Source organism: Mesoplodon mirus, assembly GCF_964341445.2.
Source record: "Mesoplodon mirus genome assembly, chromosome: 5".
Classification (NCBI taxonomy): Eukaryota; Metazoa; Chordata; class Mammalia; order Artiodactyla; family Ziphiidae; genus Mesoplodon; species Mesoplodon mirus.
Genome location: NC_138980.1, coordinates 30,891,863 through 30,912,539, shown reverse-complemented (window position 1 = coordinate 30,912,539; position 20,677 = coordinate 30,891,863). Strand labels below are relative to the sequence as shown.

General features: G+C 57.0%; 1 protein-coding gene across 5 annotated transcripts; it reads right to left on the bottom strand.

Moving 5' to 3' along the window:
- Nucleotides 1-106: 106 nt before the first annotated feature.
- PDLIM7 (PDZ and LIM domain 7) lies at nucleotides 107-16,006 on the bottom strand. Of its 5 annotated transcripts, none has more exons than XM_082622688.1 (13): nucleotides 15,924-16,006; nucleotides 14,871-14,976; nucleotides 10,963-11,114; nucleotides 10,852-10,882; nucleotides 10,265-10,383; nucleotides 9,429-9,565; nucleotides 9,247-9,283; nucleotides 8,245-8,315; nucleotides 7,861-8,098; nucleotides 6,714-6,894; nucleotides 819-939; nucleotides 606-721; nucleotides 107-450 (listed from the first exon to the last, which is right to left on the bottom strand). In XM_082622688.1, exons 2-13 carry the CDS (start codon nucleotides 14,964-14,966, stop codon nucleotides 364-366), a joined length of 1,386 nt encoding a protein of 461 aa, XP_082478814.1. In that variant the 5' UTR covers nucleotides 14,967-14,976; nucleotides 15,924-16,006; the 3' UTR covers nucleotides 107-363. The 5 variants fall into 5 exon arrangements, with proteins under 5 accessions (XP_082478814.1, XP_082478815.1, XP_082478816.1 ...); XM_082622689.1 differs by having other exon boundaries at nucleotides 8,245-8,306; XM_082622690.1 differs by lacking the exon at nucleotides 10,265-10,383 and adding an exon at nucleotides 9,828-9,844.
- Nucleotides 16,007-20,677: the final 4,671 nt, after the last annotated feature.

Here is a 20,677-nt window from a genome sequence, read left to right as displayed (position 1 = left end):
CATCACAGGACCATCAGGACGGTAAGCCCTGGAAAACTTAATCTCCACCCTGCTACGTGCCTCAGATCCCACCTTTCTTGATGCGTAGGGGGAAGTGCACACCAGACACAGCTGGATACAGGTTTATTGTGGCACTGGACGTGAAGAGGGGCCGGTGTGGCCAGCACCAGTGTGCGGAGGTGGTGGAGGGAGTCGGGGGAGGTGAAGCGGGTGGGCAGGGGCTCAGGGAACCGCAGGCTCAGGCCAAGAGTTGGGGTTGGGCAACTTTTGCTGGCCCTACCCAGAAATCTGGGGTGATGACTCCAGAACCAGCAACCCCTCCAGCTGGACAGGGCAGGGTGGGCAGCAGTGGGTGGGAGGGGCTCACACGTGGGAGAAGGCGTGGCTCTTGCAAAGGGGCTTGTCCTTCTTGGAGTAGAAAGTCTTTCCTTCCAGGTTGATCTGACATATCTAGGAACAGCCAAGGTCCAGTTACATGGGGTTGGAGGTGGCAAGAGAGGCGCCTTCCCAACCTCTTAGGAATCCCAGAGGCAGGGGTGGGAGGGAGGCTGGTGAAGAACACAGGGCTCTGGGGGCGGGGCCTGAGTCGGAGGAGGGGCACTCACCGCGCACACGAAGCATGTATCGTGCCAGCTGAAGCCCAGCGCCTCCAGGAAGCGGTCCCCGGCATCGATCTTGAAGTCACAGCCTCGGCATTTTGTGCCAAACATCTTCTCATAGTCTGGAGACACACAGAGAGGAAGGGGACCCTGGGTTCTCCCCTGCCCGCGCCCCGCCCCCTCACCCAGCCCCGCCTCCCTGCCTGTTCCACCCTATACCTCGCTCGCAGTAGGGGGCCCCCTCCTCCATATAGAAGGCCCTGTTCCGAATGGGTGTCTTGCAGGCCGCACAGGTGAAGCAGTGCACGTGCCAGGTCATCTTCAGGGCATGCATGATCTCCTGGGAGGAAGCGACAGTCACTTGGCAGCTCAGCATCCTCCTCTCCAGAGCCGGGGACACAGGAAAGCAGGCTTGGGTCCTCTTTCTTTCAGGGTAAATGTTACGTCTGCACACGCATTGCTGCTACTTTCTTTCTCCAACCCTGAGGTCTCCCCGTGGCTGTCCACCACTCCATGTCTAAAGCTCAGCTCCCAATCTCTGCACCCCAATCCTCTCGCCTTCCCACAGCTGTCTCCATCTCAGTTGATGGCAACTCCATCCGCATGGGCCAAATTCCCTGCTTTCTCCCACACTTCACTTCAGGTCCACCAGGAAATCCTGCTGGGTCCACCTTCAAGACGCGTCCAGATTCTGACCACTTCTCACAGCCTCCTTGATGTGAGATGTGAGCCTTGGGCACCTCTGACCTGGATGACTGCATGAAACTGGCTTCTGTGCTCCTCCCTCTGCCCTTACAGACTGATATCAACCTGTGCCAGGCCACATCCTTCTCTGCCCCAATTCCTGCCTAGTCCACATTTCTCTGAGCAAAAGCCAAAGCCCTGGGAAGGGCCCAGAGGCCAGCAAGTCTGGCCTCTGTCCCTCTGCTCTCCCCACATGGCCTCTCATCCCTGGTTGCCACACCAGGCACACCGTCTTGGGGCTACACACCAGGCACACCGTCTTGGGCCTTCACACCAGGCACACCGTCTTGGGGCTTCACACCAGGCACACCGTCTTGGGGCTTCACACCAGCTGTCCCCTCTACCTGAACTGCTCTGCACCAGATACCTGCAAGGCTCACCCCTCACCTCCTTCAAGTTTCTGCTCAAAGGTCACCTTCTCCATGAGGCCCACTCTGACACCACCAGTTCATAGGCCAACCCGCCTTCCCAAAGCCACACTCCCAATAGCGCTTCCCTTTTTTCCATACTAACACACTACCACGTAATTTACCTATTTTGTCATTGCTTATTGTCTGCTCCCCACCCCCTTCTTCCCGATCCAGTGTAAGGTCCAGGAAGGCATGAAATACCAACTGTTCTGTTAGCAGGTATATCCCAACAGGGCCTGGTCCACGGGTATGCATCACACGTGCTCGTGAGTTGAGTTAACCTGCTCCACTGGAGGCCTGCCAAAGCAGAAGCTGCTGGTGGGCTGAGCTCTTCCTAGGGCTGGGACCCTCAGGCCAACCAGGGCAGCAGCGTTCCTATCTGGAGCAGGCAGAAGGCAGTGTGGAGCCCGGAGGGGGGATCAGATCTTTGGGTTCAGCCAGACCTTAGCTGTGTGGCTTGCCCAACAGCTTTACCTTCTCTTGACATTCGGCTCCTTCCCTTTTGAACTGAGAGCCTAATCCCAGCTTTGCAGGGGTGTTGTAAAGATGGTCCCACATCTGAAGCCAGGGGTCCCAGACCCAGTGCCTGCCAGGGCCAGGTGGGGACTGTGCTGTGGGAGAGCACCTGTTCTCCCTGCAGGGGTGGTGCTGACCACTTCATTGAGGAACGCCTGGAAGGCTCAGGTGGAAATCTAGGTGTTAAAGTCAAATCCAGTTTTTCAATGTTGGCCATTAATTTGAACATGAAACAGTGCGGACCAAGTAAGACAAGAAATCAGCGTGGGAAGCATCTAGCTCTCAGCTGGCCCGTGTGACCTCTATAAAATCTGTCACGGGAATTCCCTGGCAGTCCAGTGGTTAGGACACCATGCTCTCACTGCTGAGGGCCCAGGTTCGATCCCTGGTCGGGGAACTAAAATCCCACAAGCTAAAATAAATAAATAAATAAATAATAAATTAAAAAAAATAAAATAAAATCCCACAAGCTGTGTGGAGTGGCCAAAAAAAAAAAAAACTTTTGTCACGTCTCACATATACCTCTCAACCACCCTGGCCAGGAAGTTACTGCCACCCCCATTTTAGTGAGGCCCAGAGAAAGTGACGTGCCCCAGGTCATACAGCCAATGGATGGTGGAAATGTGTTTTGAGCCCAAGTCCGGCTCGCTACAAAGCTGGCCCTTCCCACTGCCTGGTGTTGCCCCTTTGCAAGGATAAGACAAAGGGTTGGGGGAAGGAACTTGGCTGTGAGCCCACAGAACAGGGTCTTGGCAGGAGCATGGGGAGCCCAGAGCTGGGCCCAGTGGGAGCATGGGCAGGGAGGCAGGTCTCTGCCAGTATCCAGAAGAACCCGTGAGCCAGTGTTCCCTATCTTATGCCCAAAGCTTCCTAAATCTATCTGCCTCTCCCATCCCACCATGCTGACCCAGGGCCAGCAGCTCAGTTCTCCTCCTCTAGCTGTCTCCCCCTGCCCCGGGGAAGCTTGCCAGGCACACCTGACCTCAGCAGTCCCCAGCTCTGAACTTCTAACACGGTCCCTGCCCCGCTCTTCCACCTCATCTCACACCTTCCCTGGGTGTTGCCTTGTGACACAGCTCTTCCCTCCTCTTGGAGCACTTTCCCCTGATCCTTCTCCAAGCTAACTCCTACTCATGTTTTAAGTTCAGCTTAGAGGCCACTTCCATCCACTCCTTCAAGTGTTAATTGACCACTTCCTATATATGGGGCACAGCATAATGTGTGAGCAAAACAGCCCTGGTCCCAACCCATGAAGTTCACCCTGGGGAAGAGATGGGACAACAGGACTGGAAGGTAGTGAGCAAAGAGTGGGGAGCCTGGGCTGGTGGGGAGGGTGGGTATCAGGGAAAGTGCCCCTGAGGAAGTGCTATTTGAGTCTTGGATGAGAAGAAATGAGGTAAGGAGAGTGCTAAAGAGTATTCTTAGCAGAGGACAGCCTGTGCAAAGGCCCTGTGGTGAAGGGACCAGCACACTGGCAAAATGGAGAAGCCCATGTGGCTGGAGCACAGAGTGAGGGGGGCTGGTGGTGAGTGGTGAGCCTTGAGAGCATAGTGTTCCAGAGGGTCCCCAGACCAGGGGACAGGTCCCCTCTAATGTGTCCCCTCCAACTCTGCTGAAACAACCTGATTGTCCTGTGTTTCCCTCCCCGTGCTCCACTCTGAGCTCCGAGACCAGGCATAGTCCCAAGCACCAGGCACAGGCAGAGCCCGAAGCGCGTGGTAAATTGGGAAGGTTAGCTTCCTGCCCCATGGGAGGGTGAGGTAGGAGCTTCCTGGGATCTGTCAGGCCCTGGAGTCCCGCAAGAAGGGAAGCTGAGGGCCCCTGGGCCACACTGTGGAACCACTGGCCTGGGCTGGGGCAGGAGCAGGGCTTGCCACCTTACTCTGGGCTTACTCTAGGACCCAGGAGCCAGTCAGGCTCTGTGAGCCTTGCCTCCTCATCTGCGGCCTGGGTGATAACCCTGCCCACCCAAAACTGGGGCAGGGAGGGACAAGAGTGCTGTGCAACACAGGCAGGGCCATCAACGAACAGAAGGGCCTTGATCTGTGGGAAACAAACCCAGATGCCAGCTTAAGAAAGGTCCTGGGATCCAGCCCGTTCTGCTAGAACAGTCCAACAGGGTATGGCCTAGGCTGGTGGAGAAACTACTGTGAATTTGGGCAAAATTTCCTCATCTGTAAGATGACAATAATCAAACTGACTTCGTAGTATGATTAGCTGGATGCCTACACATAGTAAATGACCCACAACACAAGACTGATAATAATCCTTTCTTCCCTTCCAGTCTACTGATGGAACCCCCATTTTTTGCTGGGCACATATCTACACCAGACTATATTTCCCAGCCTCCCTTGCAGCTCAGTGTGGTCATGCGATTGAGTCCTGGGCAATGGGGTGGAAGCGGAAGGGTTGGGTAGCAGCATCTTCTAAAGATGACTCCCAAGAGCCTTCCGCCCTTCTTCTCATTCCAACATCCTGCTGGTTGGAACGTGGAAATTTTGCCTGAAGCTCAAGCGGCATCTTGGACTATGAGTGGTAAGTAAGCCAATGTTGAGAATGTCCGAGAAACAAGATCCAGGAGCCTGGATCTGCCTACAAGTCCCAGATTGCCCACCTCTGGACTTTCTTAGGTGAGTAATAGCCGCCATTATTTTTTCTATCACTTGCAGTCAAGGTAATCGTCACTAACATGACCATCACTACAGAGCTCTCTAGCCACATCTGGAAGCTCTGCCTATGAATCCAGAAATAGGGAGAAGCATGAGTGCCAAGAAGAGCCCAAGCTGAAAGTCAGCAGTGCCTGGGGCTGCTCTGGCTCGGCCCTCATGCTCTGCAGCCTTGGGCAATTTCTGCCTCTCTCTGGACTTCAGTTTCCATACAGGTACAACTGAAACCCCCTCAACTTGTCACCCTGCCTGTTATGCTCCCCTTTCCTCAGGCTGCTCAGCCCCTGACACCCTCAGAGTCCCCTTCCTCTGTGTGAGCTCCTGGGGGCAGGGCCACGCCTGTCTCTTCACGAGGTGTGCCTAGCGTGGGGCATACTGCCCACACTCAGTAAAGAGAACGAATGGGAGAAGGTAGATAGTTCATCACTCTTAACCCATGACATGTGCTGACCCAAGTCCCAAGCCCAGCTCTGGGTGGCAGCTAGGTTGCCCTGAAGGAGACCAGGCCAGGCTATGCTGCATATTTAGCCTCAGCGGGAAGAACAGGATTTTGAATCACACGTTTTTGAGCCTAAATTTCTTGCTTTGCAAATCAATAGTCCTGTGTCCTTCAAGCCCATCAAGTCATCTTTCAGAGTTTCCGTTTTCATATGTACTAGGGGCAGCAGACACTGTGTATTAGCCTCCCAAAAGCCTGTCACAACCCCTTTCTCTTTTGCCTTTCTCTCTTACAGAGGACAGAAGCTAAAATACTGGATTTGCCAGCTTCCCCCATGGCCCAGGTGCTCACAGGATAACAATTCCAACAACTGAGATAAAGATGCAAGTTCTTGGTTTTTCTTCCAGAGTCAAAAGGCAAGACCTCATTAAAAGAAAGCATCCGCCCCAACCATTTATCTGGCAACCATGATACAATACACGTGAGGACAAAGATCTACATGCTAAGGGTTTCGGAACTTAAAAAGAGAAAAAGCCTAAAGGCATCCTTGAGCTGCTATTCCACCCCTGGAATTCTTGTGATTGAAGTAAATATTACTCCTTCTGTTTCAACCTCTGTAGTGGGGTTTTCTATTACCGAAGCTGAATGCAATCCCCACACAGCAGCCATCTCTTGTTTTGGCCTGACTAGCACTTACCTCCCTTCTTTGGGTAATGTCATCCTGGTTTTATTTTCAAGGAACCAGTCCTGTGGTTCAGGCAAGGCCACCAGACCCCACTCCAGGAGGGGGTGTCATCCAGGCCTGGCCAATTAGAGTCATGGGGCTTGGTTCAGAGATGGGCATGTGAAGCAAGCCAGGCCAATGAGCATCAGCACTGGGACTCTTGATACATCAACTGGCACAGAGATGCTCTCTTTCACTTTGTGGTGCTAACCTGGGGAGATGTAACCCTGGAGCCACTGTGGCACCATCTTTGCCGCTTTCTAGGAAAAAGCATGCTGGGAACGAAGCCAACAAAGATGAAACCAGAGGCAAGTAGTAGAAAGACTCCTGATGACCTCGGGATACGCATTCAGCTGGGCCTGAAGTTAGCACCCCTCAGCCTTTCTGATTATTTGTGCCAACACTCTTGAGCCCTTTTGAGAAGGATTTAGGTCATTTGTTAAGAGGATCCTGATTAATGAAAAGTAAGGTCAATATAGCAGCCCGACTGTTAGGCTGGTAAGGTTCCAATAGGCTCCTGCAGGGAGAGCTCCCAGGCTCAGGAGTTGCTCAACAACACTCCTCAACACTCAAGGGTCAGACTTGCCTTCCCAGCCACCCACCAGCCCCACTCACGCCAGTGATCTTCTTCTTGCATTTGGCACAGCTGGGTGCATAGCGCACGTCATAGCAGGGCGGGCAGAAGATGGCGCCCTTTTCCTCGAAGAAGCCACCCTCTTCCAGGACCTTCCCACACTGACTGCACACAAACTCCTCAGGGTGGTACGCGTGGCCCAGCGCCACCAGGTAGCGGCCCCTGGCGGGAGGCAAGGGCAGTGAGCGGGAATGGATGCAAACGAAGTCGGGGTTCCAGGCCAGAACCCCACGGGGTTACCTACCACCTACTATGAAGCCCTGAAGGGAAAGTTCGTTCTCTCCATCTCCAAAGAGGGGAGAAACAGGCTTGGGAGGTGACTTGCCCAAGGTCACACAGCAAGAGAGACAAAGCTGCACTGTTTTGATGACAGGAGATGAGGGAGAGGGGCAGTGTTGGAAAAGGGAGGAAGGTTACACTGGGTGAGAGCTGCTGATTTGGGCCTAATAAGTTGAACCCAGGGAATTGGTGCCGTGAGCCCTGAAGACCAGTGGGCACTTGAGCTGAGCCTGGTGCCCACCCTGTTCTGCTTGCCTGTTCCATCCGGTCTGGGGAGGGCCCTGCAGGTCCCAGATAAATGGGGATGTCTGAAGGAGGGGGTGCTTCACAGAGCCTAAGAGCTGACAGGAATCTAGAGCAGTGCAGGGCCTGGGATGAGAACTAGGAAGGGCACACTGTCACACTGATTCTGGGGGGCTGTGTGACTCTGCTGGGCCCCGGGGAGCAGTGCAGAGAGGGAGGGACTTCAGAGGCTTAGCAGAGAGAGACCAAGCGAGCAGGAAGGAGAGAGGCCGAGGGGCTGGGAAGGGGAGGCCCTTCCTTGCCCAGAGAGCAGCGAGTCTAGGGCTGCAGCTTGGCTGTGTCATTGGCACTTCCTCCATTTCACCAGGGCAAATGCTGAACAGAGGCTAATGATGGGTGGGCTGCGGGTAAGGAGTGCGGGATTCAGAATCTGAGGAACCAGCCCAGGTCCCTACCCTCACTCCAATAGGGAACCGAATCCTCATCCTCCCGCAGGGGCGGCTGAGATGAGTGGGGAGATAGTTGGGGGAGCAGAGATCAGAAAGGCATCAGGGCTGGACTTGAGGTCAGGAAAGACCACGGTAGGAAAGGAACAGGGCCACCCACCGGATGACCTTGTGACACTGGTGGCATACGGGAGTCTTGCCATTGCTGCCACCGCCGCCTCCAGGGCCCCCTCCAGCGGCAGCCTGCACAATGGAGGTGCGGTTCTGCATGGGCGTGGGTGTGGCTGGCTGGGTGTGCCGGGTCAGCACCGTGCTGGTCTTGTCCGGGGCGTAGCGCTCAGCGAACGCAGGGTCCACAGCCCAGGGCGGGCGGCTGGTGGGGCTGGGGGTGGTAGGGCCTGCCAAGGCCAGGAAAGTGACTCCAGGGGGGTGCCCAGGGATGCCACAGGACTGTGGGGAGACCCCGGGGCAGCTTGGAGGGGCCCACCCCCATGCCTCTGGAGGCTACCCACCCTTCCCCAGGCCCGAGCCCACTCTCTCTCACCAGGCCAGGGTTCCTGGGGTGTAGCTGAAGCTGGGGCTGGGGCTTCTGTCCTGGGCACCTGGCTGTAAGATCTGCCATTCAAGGCCCTGCATGGCTGAGGCTCCTGGCATGGCTCCACCCCCCAACCTTGGTCCCTCTGGCCCCATGGGAGATGCGTGGGTGCATGAGAGCTCCTGGGTTGGACTCCAGGTTCCACTGGGGTAGGGGTGGGTAGGGCAGCTTCTCCTAGCCAGGTTCCAACTGGCTGGTCTGTGGCACAGGGCTGGGAGGTGGAGCAGGGCTCTCACTTCTGGGGCAACTCTTGGGTCTCCTTCTGATGGCAGGGCCCCCTTTGCTGGGTACCCCCACCCACTGAGACCCAGACTGGCAGGGCCCATACTGGATCTTATCCATCTAACACCCCCTTACCCCAAATGCAAACCAAGCCCACAAAGATAGAAGACAGAGGCAGAGAAAGCAGGGCCGAGCATGTTTATTTTCATGCCTAAGCCAGCACAGACCTGGCAGACAGCAGTACCATAGGGCAAAGAGTGAAGACAGTGTCAGATGGAGCCGGGCCCTGTGCCAGGAGGGCAGCCGAGGCCAGGCCAGTAGGAGGCTCAGTTCAGGGGCAGGAAAGGGAGGGGTGAGGTAGGCAGAAGCTGGAAGCACCGAGGGGGGGTGCCCTGGGAGGAGGAACAGAAAGAGAGAGGCCGAGAGGGCAGCCGGCCGGCGAGGGCCAGGCTACGACTGCACGTTGAGCACGTGGGCAGAGCGTTGGTGGTGCCAGTCCCGGAGGCGGGTGTAGCGTGGGCTCTGCAGCTCCAGGACATACTTTTCCCTGAGGGGCAGAGAGAGAAGGAGGAGAAAGTGGAAGGAAGGAGAGATGGAAGGGAGGGAGGCCTGAAGAAAGGAAGGAGAGTGGAGAAGGCTGGCTAAGGACGGCCAGGAGCAGACACAGGGTGGTGGGTGGAATGGGAGAGGCAGGAAGTGAGAAGGCGGGGCTGGAGCTCGTCCTGTTACCTTGATTTCTTCAGATGCTCCTCATCCGGGTCTTGCACTGAGAGGGCAGAGGCAGGCATTGACCAAGAGCAGGCAGAAGCCCACCCCAGCCCTGAGCCCTGGCAGAGGGTCACAGGGTGCCGGAGCAGGCTCCAGCTAAGCCCAGGCCCGGGTTGGGGGCCCTGCCCTGGGATGGCACTTACTGAACTCGGTGCCCGTGAGGTGGGCGAGAATGCGGAAGGAACGGGACTGGCCTGTCCCAGGCCTCGGCCGCCAGTCCTCCGTGTCCTCCATCAGCCGCTGCTTGCTGGCATCTGGGACCAGCGGTCGGAGCGGCTGTCTGTGGGGAGGGTGTGGCTCAGAACCTCATGCTGGGGTGGGCAGTGGGGGCAGCCCCTCCCCAGATTTGGTACATTTGGGCTATGGTGATGGCAGAGTGGGGAAGTGCAAGGCCAGGGCCCTGCTGGGTGGGAGGTTGGATAGGTAAGTGAGAGGGGAGGAGGGCAACCAAGGTGAGAGGAGGGCAACCAGGGTGGGGAGGGGCTGCCACCCAGAGTGCCAAAAGGAAGAAAGAGAGAGACAGGCAGAGGGGTCTCACTGACTTGTCAGGGGTCTGCACCTGTGAAGGAAATAGACACATGGGCAGATAAAGGGACAAAGAAATAGACAAGGGGAGGAAGAAAGACGGCAAGGGGTCAGACTAGCTTGAGGCAAGGCTGCACTGAGTGTCTAGGGCTCAGACGGCCCGACACTAAACCCCACCCCCAGGCCACCAGCGAGGGGGCGCTGCCTCGTTCAGAGCCTCCAGGAGGACAGTGCCCCCAGGAGGACGGTGCCCAGGCAGGAGCCACACCCTCGGAAGGGCCCTGTGCCTGCAGTCCCCGCCCAGGCCGCCAGGGGTCGCTGCCGCACGGTTCCGGCCGGGCTGGGGCGCAGCGCAGACTGAGCAGCAGCGGGCAGCGGGCGGGCGTGGGGCTGTGGACAGATGGCGTGGGCAGTGGGCGGGCAGGAGGGATGTGGGCGGGCAGGGTGGACGTACCCATTCTGCTGCGGGGCGCTGTCAGCGGGCTGGGGGGCCCCGAAGGGCCGGGCCGTCTTGTTGAGGGAGGCGCTGGGTGCAAAGGTGTACCGCGGGGGGTCCGCGGCGGGGGCCAGGGCCTGGGCGGAGACAGAGCGGGCAGGGCGGGCAGGGGCGGGGACCTGGCTAGAGTGGGGTGCCCCCCTGGCTCGGAGAGGACTGCGGCGCTCCAGCCCCACCCCCACACATCTGGCCTGAGGCTACGGGGAAGGGGCGACTCGGATTTCAAGGGGCCCATTTGGGAGCGATGATCTCAGCCCACGCGGCCGGAGGGCGAGGGCGGACTAGTGCAGCTTGCAGCACAGGCCGGCGGGAGGCAGACAGGCAGACGGACAGACAGGCAGATATGCGTGGTACCCTGACCGTGCGGCAGCCCCCGGCCCAACTCCCAGTCCCCAGACTCCCCAGCTCTGGCCTCCACCCTCTACTCCCGGCCAGAGATGGGGGTACCAGGCTGCACCAGGGAGGGCAGGTCAGCCTGCCCTCCTTGGATTGGACGTCCAATCCCACCCCGCCTGCCGCCCAGATGTCCCAAGCCCCTCACATACCTTCTGCGGTTTGCTCTGAGGCGGCTGGGCCCTAAAAGAGAAGGGAAAGGGGTGTTGACGGGAAGCCCCAATGGTGTGCCCACCTGCCAGGCCTGCTCAGCGCCCGCATACCTGCTGAGACCCAGGCTGAGGTGCTCCCCGCAGGCACGGATCTTGTTCTGGGCCTCGATATGTGTGAGGCCCCCCGCATTCTCGCCATCGATACTCAGCACCCAGTCGCCCACGGCCACGCCGGCCTGCGCAGCTTTACCTCCAGGAGTGAGCTATGGAGAGACAGAGGATCGTGGAGGCCCAAGGCTCTGCAGGCCAAACTCAGGCCAACAGCAGCCAACCCTGCCTTTCCTTAGCTGTCCCACTTGCAGAACCCAGAGGCCTCTTCATTCAACATATTTCTGGGCAGCTGCTGCATACTAAAGCCATCTGGAAGGGGGTGGGGCTCACCTGAGCTTCACCATCGCCCCAATCACCCTGCTTAGTTATTCGTTCACCTCCAGGGACCCTCCCCACAGTCCAGAAACTGCTGACATCAACAAGCAGCCACCTTGTTGGTTTAGCCAGGCTAAAACCCAAGCTTCTCAGCTCCAGCCGCAGCCTTTTGAGGCCCCTGCTGGCCTCTCGCCCAGGCCATTCCACCCACCAGACATGCCCTCTGGCTTGTGCGTGTGGCAAGTACCTCCCTGAGCACTGTTGGGTGCTCTCATTGACCTCTCACACTCCTAGCACCCTGTCCTGGGGCCATCTGCAGGGATCTACCGGAACACTTTGAGCTCCAGGAATAGGCCCCATCACCTCTAGGTTCCCAGTGATCAGTGTGACTGAATGGGGTCCAAAATGTCAACTGGGGCTTCATAGGTTGTAAATAAATATGGAGGTCACCCCCAAGCCCTCAACTGTCACATCACCCTCTCCCCCCGATCCTTCAGGCTCTGAGTTGTGAATCCCTGGTTCCCATGGCCAATGAGAAGCAATACTAGGCTGGAAGGAATGGTCACCACCAGCATGAGCTGAAACCATCAGGATGACTTCTGGGAAGTGGTGGGCTCTGGCCAAAGGAGAGTGGGATGGGCTGCCCATGGTGTGAGAGAGTCCAGCTACTTATGAAGGCCTCAAATGCTGGAAGGAACCAGGATTTGGCCTTGAGATTAGGAGGAACCAACAGCAGTTTTAAGGCCCGGGGTGGGGTATTTGCCGGGGTCCAGATAGAGGTGACCCTGAAGAATCCCACTGGGCCCTCCCAGCCCTCTAGCCCCGTGGCAGCAACAGAGGCAGGAGTGGCACTGCTGCTCATGAGTCTAAGCCCTCAGGGCTGCCTGGCCATCTGGCAAGGGGCCTGGGATTGAGCAGGCTTGTGGGGAAGTGCTGGGAGGCAGATTCACATTGTGAGATTTGAGGCTGCCTGTGGCCCCATGAGGCTCATCAGGTAGGCTGATGCTCAGACTCAGTTGAGGCAGGGAGAGAGGAGGTAAGGGGTTCCAGAGAGATGGCAGAGGGACCAGATGCAGAGACTAATGGCACTAGGGCAAGAAGGGAGACCTGAGTTTGATGGCTCTATTTCACGCTTGGGAAGTTAGAAGGGTAAGACAGCTGGGTGGCCCTCTCTTCACCTGCTAAATGGTAATAGCAGCTCACGTTTATTGAGTACCTACAACTGCCACATACTGAATCCTTCAACAACCCTGTGGAGTAGAGTCTGGGAATGTACCTATTTTACACATGGAAAAACAGAGAGGTTAAGCAACTTGCTTCAAGTCACCCAGCTAGCAACTCAAGAGGCAAGGCCAGGACCCTGACCCTAAGGCCCCACCCTACCAGGCCATCACTGCTGAGAGCTGGGGCCCAACTCAGAGGTCAGCCCTCTGGCTGGAAAGACCCCCTGACCTCCTAGCTGGGTTTAGGGCTTGGATCCCCTATCTTACCTCTAGTCCAATCTAACCCCTTATAATGGGCATAGGGAAGTGACGCCCTTGCAAGGAAGTGACTTACTCAAGGTCATGGTGAGTCAGTAGACGGGAAACCTGGCCTGGCCACTCCCTACCCACACTGGCTGGCTCCTGGGAGGTGTGGGCTAAGCCTGAGGTGGGGGTCTCAGGTTGAGCAGGAGCAGTTGGCCCCCAGAGAGGGGATGGGGAGCTGGAGACTACTTCCTTCTCTGGAGTGAGGAGGATAGGAAGCACAGGAGGGATAGGGGAGTGATCAGAGAGGTGGAGACAGAAGCAGAACGGGGAGGGCATGGGGGGCGGGGTGTGTCTGGAGAGAGAAGCAAGAGGGCCCAAGGGACCAAGGAGGGGAAAAGCCAGGGGGCTGGACACTGCATGGAGTAGGGGGTGAGTCAGCCTGAGGGCTCCACTGAGCAGCCCAACCCCCAAGTCCCAGACATTACCTCATCTCCCAGGCCCGGGCCTACAGCCAGCCCTAGCCCCTCCCTGCCCCCCTCCACGCTGGGGTCAGGGGAGAGAAAGGGTGCCAGCCCAGCTCAGAAAAGACCACCCCACACACCCACCCACCAGGGCCTAGGTCCAACTCCAGGGATGGGCTCGGCTAGTGGCCCCACCCACATGCTGGGGCTGCTGACAAGGGAGCCTGGGCTCAGAGTGCCCCCAACAGGCCACATCTGAAAGTCCATCCCTTAGGCTACTTTGTTGCCCATCCCCACCAATGAAGAAACTGAGGCTCAGAGGTCAGCCAAGGCCCCAGCCACACTGGCCAGCACTTTCCCAGGGAGGGGAGTATAGGGTAGGTTTCCAGGGCTGGCAAGGCTTGAGTACTGGGTGTGGGGTGGGTGTATGTGGTAGGGACACCACTGCCCTTGGCTACCTTGCTGGTAGGGCAGCTTCCAGGGAGCCCTGTGGAAGGGTCCCTGGGAACAGTGACTGCCTGCCTGCCCTGGCCACCAAGCCCAACTCTGACAGACTCTGCCTTGGGGCCCCCTCTAGCTGGGCCCTCTGGGCCCCTCCAGGCTGTGCTTGCCCTGGGCTTCCTGCCAATAGCTGCCTGCCCACCAGGAGACTGGGTGGGCCTCTCTGGACAAGCGGATATGGTGACAGGAAGTCCCCACCCCCTCCTGACCCCCAGGCCACAGTCAGAGACACCAACCCAAGGGCTGGCCTCGTGCTCTCAGGGCAGGCAGTTTGTTCTGTGTCCCACAACTGACCCCACAGCTGGAGCCACAGCCTGGTGGTGATCAGCCGAGGGGCCCACTCATGGGGTTCAGGGGTCCAGGCCTAGGCCAGCTTTTTTCCAGCTCTGCAGACTCCAGCCACCAGTTGGCCATCCCAGCATGGGGCTGCATTCTTGGGCTTATAAGGCAATCCCCCTGCCATAGGGAGGAGCCAGCCCTCAGCTCCGCCCCCACCAGAACGGGCTCTTGGGAGCTGAAGTCACAGCCCTAGAGCCCCGTCCCAACCCCTGCTTGGGGTCGAAGGCCACTGCATCCTGAATGGGACCAGTGGCTGGGATAAAGGTCCTCACATAGGCTGGGGAGAGGTAACCCACCCACCCACCGACAAAAAATGCAGGCCATCCCTGTGCCTGAATTCCAATCCCTGCTTTGCCATGGAATCGCTGAAGGAGCCCCTTCACCTCTCCAAGTTATCTCAACTGGATAAACAGGATGACAGTTGCTATTCCTTGGGTGGCAATGAGAATGAAGTGAGATCCTGCGGTCAGAGTGCCCTGCCTGGGGTCCAGCTCCAAGCACTGCTCCCTGAAGCAGCTTAGACCCTTCCTGGAGACCTCAGGCTCCCCTCCTCCAGAAACGGCATCTCCCTGAGCCTCGAAGGTGGCCCCAGGAGCTTCGTGGACTGGCATCAGGTACAGTGCAGTGCTGTGGAAGTGTGGGAGCTCCTTTCCTAGTATCTGCCTAGTTGGGAGTCCTTGTGGCAGGAGCCTACATCTCTGGACCTGGACACCTCCTGGCCTACTGGCCTCAGCTCACTCCTGCTCAGACTCCTCCCATCACTCACTGGAGATCTGAGCACCCAAAGATTCCTGAGGGAGCCCCTGCCTCAACCTAGGCTCACCCGGGAGATGGAGAGGGGCACATTGAAGTCCTTGCCCCCCTGCAGCCGGAAGCCCCAAGGTGCTGGCCCCTCTAGCACCACCTTGAAGGAATCCATGGTGCCGCTCCTGAGAGGAGAGAAAAGGTGAGTGATGCACAGTGGGTGCACAGGCAGGCCCATCACGGGACACCAGCCTCGGACTAGTGCCAGGTAGGCACGGGCAGACGCTGAGCACACGCAGGGGGAGGGTAGGCGGGCACCTTGTTAGGTTTGGCTGGGCTACTAGCTGGCAGACCTCACTTTGGAAAGACAGGGGCAACCCCCCTTCCCTAAGGAACTGGGAGGGTGAGGGGAGCCCGCATCCAGTCTTGAGGTTCCTCTCATCCAGGAGTGGACCGCAGGGCTAATTTGGCACGGCCTCCTCCCAAGCCAACCTTGAGCCTCGGACTGGACGGTAAGGCCAGTCCGGGGCCGGCGCTCCTCTCCCCCGCCCCCAGGTCCCGGCAGGCAGGCCTCGACTGGAGCCTGCTCGGACTATATAAGGCGTGTAAGCTGACACTGTGCGGAGAGCCAGCGGAGGGAGCACACAGGGGCTTCGGACGCGAGGGGGAGGGGTGGGGAGGGAGGCGGCTGGAGCGCGTCCTAGCCATTCCAGGCCCAGTCGAAGCTGCTGGGAGCCAGGGCGGGACCCCTGGGCGCTGGGGCGGACTGCGCGGGGGCGCGGCCCCTGCGGAGGCTGGTGGGGGCTGGGACTCCAAAGCGTGGCCAGGAAGGGGATTCATCCTGGAGCTCAGTGGGGGTGGTGCCTCCCACACAGGCCTGCTACCATCCCGACGTGACTCAGTTTCTCCCGCCCGGGCCCCATGCACTGGCCGAGTCCGGGGAGCAGGGAGCGGCGCAGGCGCCAACCAGCCCCGCCGCAGCCGGCTTTGCCGCAGGAAGGCGGGGGTAGGGGCTCCGGCCCACCGGAGGAAGCGCAGAGCTGGCTAAGACCCCCAGTACCCACTGTGGTCCCCAGTAGGCCTCTGCCCCCCGCCTGGTCCTGCCCGAGACGCCCCGCGATGTCGCATGTACCTGCTCGGCCCCGCCGGGGCGCTGCTCGGCGGCGGTCTCCAAAGAGCAGCGTTGGGATCCGCCACCCGAGTTCTGACCCCGCCCCCGTGGCCGCCGTCCGCTTTGAGCCCGCGTAAGGGGGCGGAGCCATATACCACGCCCCTGTCAGAGTCACGGCCTCTCGGGTGGTGGGAAGCCCCACCCAATCCTTCCGCTCCGCCCAATCACGAAGTCCCATCTCGCTTTGGGCTGTAAGACACGGCCCGCGGGGCTTGGACGGGGCCTGGGCGGGGACCGGGCTGCTGGACACCTTCATTGCCCCGGAGCCCGACCCGCCGTTCTCCTGGCCCCTTGCGCCTCCCGTTGGAGGAACGAAAAGAAAGCCGCCTTGGAAACCAGACAGATCTGGACCTCAGTCATCTCTGAACCTTAGTTTCCAACTCGGAAAAATGGGACAATAATACTCGCCTCTCAGGGCCGCCGTGAAGATAGGCACAGTTTGGCGTAAGGCACAGCCATTGGCGGCTCCAGAATTTCTAAATCGGACGGATTTGGTAGAGAGTTGCAGGGGGGTACCTCGAGGTGGGGTTAGTGGAGGAGGCCACAGGGGAGCTTGAAGTTAAGTTTGCAGAACGCTCCACCAAAGGCAGAAAATAATGGCAGCGGACGGAGGTGGAAGGGCCCTTGGCTCGGCCCCGATCCTGACCTGTGGGCCCTGCCCTTACTCCTACGCCCTGACCCCCGGCAGTCAGCAGCCTGTGGCCCTGCAACCACGGCTCAGCGCTGACTGTCGCGATGGGCTGTGTCCTGGTATCCCGCTCCAGAGCGAGCAACGCCTCCAATGGTGGTGTCAGCGTCCCCACTTTGCCCCAGTGCTCAGCCCCGGCGGCTAAGCGCAGGCGGCGGGGGAAATTGAGCAGGGACCGAAGTGTGTGGGTGGACGAATAGGCGTCCACCCCTCAACTCCTTCTAGAGCATGGCCCATGCTATTCTCCCCACTTCACCATCATTTCTGCATCATTCCCCTCACTACAGAAACCGGTGTAAGCGTTCTCATCTTTAAAGAAATTCTCTCTTGATCCCACATCCCTCTCCAGCTATCTCTCTTTTATTCTACTCCCCTTGAGAGTAAAATTCCTCTGAGTTGTCTATTGCCCTGCCACCCTTGCTTTCCTCCCGTTCTCTCTTGAACTCACTCCAGTCAGGCTCTTGTCCCCACGAGTCCTCTGAATTAATTCCCTCTTCAAAAGGTCTCTAATGACTTCCAGGTTATCAAATCAATGGTGGTTTCTCAGCTTTCCTCTTACCCTGTCTAGGAGCAGCTCTGGTCCAGGTGCACTCCCTCTTCCCCACGGCTTCATGGCTTCCTCCTGCCCCACTGACTGCCCCTTCTCCACCTCCTTTGGCAGCGTCTCATTTACTTCCCCAAGTGGCCATCAGATGTTTCCTCTCTACATTCACTCTCTGGGACCCCATCCTGTTCTGTGGCTATCAATAACACCTATATGCCAAAGACTCCCAACTTACATGTCCGGCTCTGGCCTTCCCCCAAGAGCCCCAGACTCTAGTATCCAACAGCTTGTCAAAACTTGGGTGTCTACTAAATATCTCAAATCATCATGTCCCAATTTAAACTTGCAATTTCCCCAGCTCCCTAACTCCTTCCTCACCTCGGTTAAACAAACAAACAAACAAAACAACAAAAAACCCCGCAATACTATTCATCTGCCTGGTCCAGTAAAAATTATGGTTTTCCTTCCTTTATCTTCTGTGTCATACATCAGATTCTGCAAATTCCACCTTCAGAATCTGTTCCACACCTGGCTTCCATGGTTGTCCCTGACACTTGTCTCATGCCTGGACGTCTTAACAGTCTCCTGATAGAGCTCCCTGCTTCTACCCTTACGCCGTCCAGAGTCTTCTCCATGCAGCAGCCAAAGTGGTATTTTTATTTTTATTTATTTTCTTAAAAGATGTATTTATTATTTTATTCATTTATTTTATTTATTTTTGGCTGCATCGGGTCTTAGTTGCGGCATGCAGGCTCTTCATTGAGGCATGCAGTGTCTTTAGTTGCAGTGCGCGGGCTTCTCTCTAGTTGTGGCGTGCAGGCTCCAGGGCGTGTGGGCTGTGTAGTTTGTGGCACACAGGCTCTCTAGCTGAGGCGCACGAGCTCGGTAGTTGTGGCACACGGGACTAGTTGCTCCACGGCATGTGGGATCCCAGTTCCCTGACCAGGGACCAAACCTGCGTCCCCTGCATTGTAAGGTGGACTCTTTACCACTGGACCACCAGGGAAGTCCCCAAAGTGGTATTTTTAAAGCAGAAATCACACCACATCACCCACAGCTTTTAGCATTCCAGGGGGCTGGCATTGTGCTTAAAACTAAAGTCTTTCAGACATACATGACACTGATAAACTGGGTCCACCCCCCATCACTCTCCTCCTCGCTCACTCCACTCTAGCCACTCTGGCCTCCTCACTAATCCTCCAACACAGGAAATGTATTCCTGCCTCAGGGCCTTTGCACTTGTGACTCCTGCTTGAAACACCTTCTCCCAGATATCTAAACAACAGGCTGTCTCATTGTGTTCAGGTCTCTGCTCAGATGTTGCCTCCTCCTTCCTTGATTGTCCTATCTAAAACAGCAGCCCCCTGACACCTCACCTGCATAATGCACTAGTCCCTTATCCTGCTTTATTTTTCCCTATAGCAGTTACCACCATTTGACAGTATATTAAGTGTTTGTTTCTTCATTGCCCTTTGTCCCCATTAGAAAGTCATTCCTATGAGAGCAGGGGCTTGTCTGTCTTGTTCAGCACCTCCCCAGTGCCTGCACACAGTGGATATGAATGAACAGATGAAGGAAGGATTGAGAAAGTGAAACAGCAAATGAGCAAAGGCAGAAGTGGCAGCCTGGGGCCCCGGGCAGTCCTCCAACAGAGAGGGCCCTGGGATCCCATTCCTTGGGCCCTGCACGGCTCAGACCTAGATGGTGCCACTAAGAGCTTCCTGCACAGGCAGCCCCTGGGTAGAAACAGGCCTTGGGCTAGGACACAGTGCCCCCTGGTGGTCAGGACACCTGCAGCTCCAGGGCCAGTTCCCTAGATGTTTCCAAAGACTTTCTCTTCCACAGTCTGGTTGGAACCTCACAAAAATAGCCATGAAACAAAAAGGTTCGGATTTGTAATAAAAAAAAGTATGCCAAAACAAAAAGAATCTACTGTATAAAACAGGAAACTATATTCAACATCTTGTAATAACCTATAATAGAAAATAATTTGAAAAAGAATGTATATATGTAACTGAATCACTTTGCTGTACATCTGAAACATTGTAAATCAACTATACTTCAATTTAAAAATGAATATAGGGCCTCCCTGGTGGCGCAGTGGTTGAGAGTCCGCCTGCCGATGCAGGGGATACGGGTTCGTGCCCCGGTCTGGGAGGATCCCATATGCCGCGGAGCGGCTGGGCCCGTGAGCCATGGCCGCTGGGCCTGCGCATCCGGAGCCTGTGCTCCGCAACGGGGGAGGCCACAACAGTGAGAGGCCCGCATACCGCAAAAAAAAAAAAAAAAAAAAAAAAAAAATAAATAAAAATAAAAATAAAAATGAATATAAATGGGCTTCCCTGGTGGCGCAGTGGTTAAGAATCCGCCTGCCAATGCAAGGGACACAGGTTCGAGCCCTGGTCCAGGAAGATCCCACATGCCGCGGAGCAACTAAGCCTGTGCACCACAACTACTGAGCCTGCGCTCTAGAGCCCGTGAGCCACAACTACTGAGCCGTGTGCCACAACTACTGGAGCCTACGCGCCTAGAGCCCGTGCTCCACTACAAGGGAAGTCACCGCAATGAGAAGCCCGCGCACCACAAAGAAGAGTAGCCCCTGCTCGCTGCAACTAGAGAAAGCCTGCGTGTGCAGCAATGAAGACCCAACGCAGCCAAAAATAAAATAAATAAATTTATTTAAAAAAATAAAAGACTGCATCATTGTGAAGTGACAGTGGAGTGTCACTGTCATAAAGATGAGGTTTGGGATGTACCAAGGGTGTGAGCAGCTGAGGTGGAGTTGAGGTCAAGGGGCCAGGAGGCCGGAGCTTTGGGGGCATGATCCTTGTGTGCATGGTGGCCCAGCGTTGGTGACAGGAACAGCAATAAGGGGAGGACAGTAAAGCAGGCACTGAAGTCTTCAAGAGACTCCTTATTTCCCTCTGGAATGAGGACTCCTTGAGAACAGGACTGTGGCTGTAATGAACATGGCCGTGACCTCAGTGCCTGGCACAGAGTAGGCACCTGATCAAACTCGAATGAATGTATGCTTGGTATGTAATTTGATCTTTATCTTTGACAGTTGAGGAAGACTGAGGCCAGGGGTTCCACAGAAGTGTCTGTGCATTTTTGAGTCTCAGTGGGGAGTGTTTTGGGTGTGCACACATTTGAACTCCCTTCCACCTGCCCGTCTCCCCGCCCCCCCAACTCCTCCCAGCCCAGGCTTTCTGGTCCCTCAAAATCAGCCTCCACACTGCTTCCCTGGCTGACTATGTCCCTCTACTGAGGATGAGACCAAGCTCATTGTAGGATGGTGAGGCCTCCCATGTGCGGCCAACTCTCCCTCAGCCCCTTGGAGCCCTCCGGGTCCATGGTCTTCCCTTGCTCTCTGCACCCACCGTGCCCACCTTCATCCTGGAAAGCTCCAGGGCTCACTGCCAGCCTGGTGAAGCCCTGCCTGCCCTTCGCACTCAATTCAGGGGGCACCTCTCCCATCAGCAA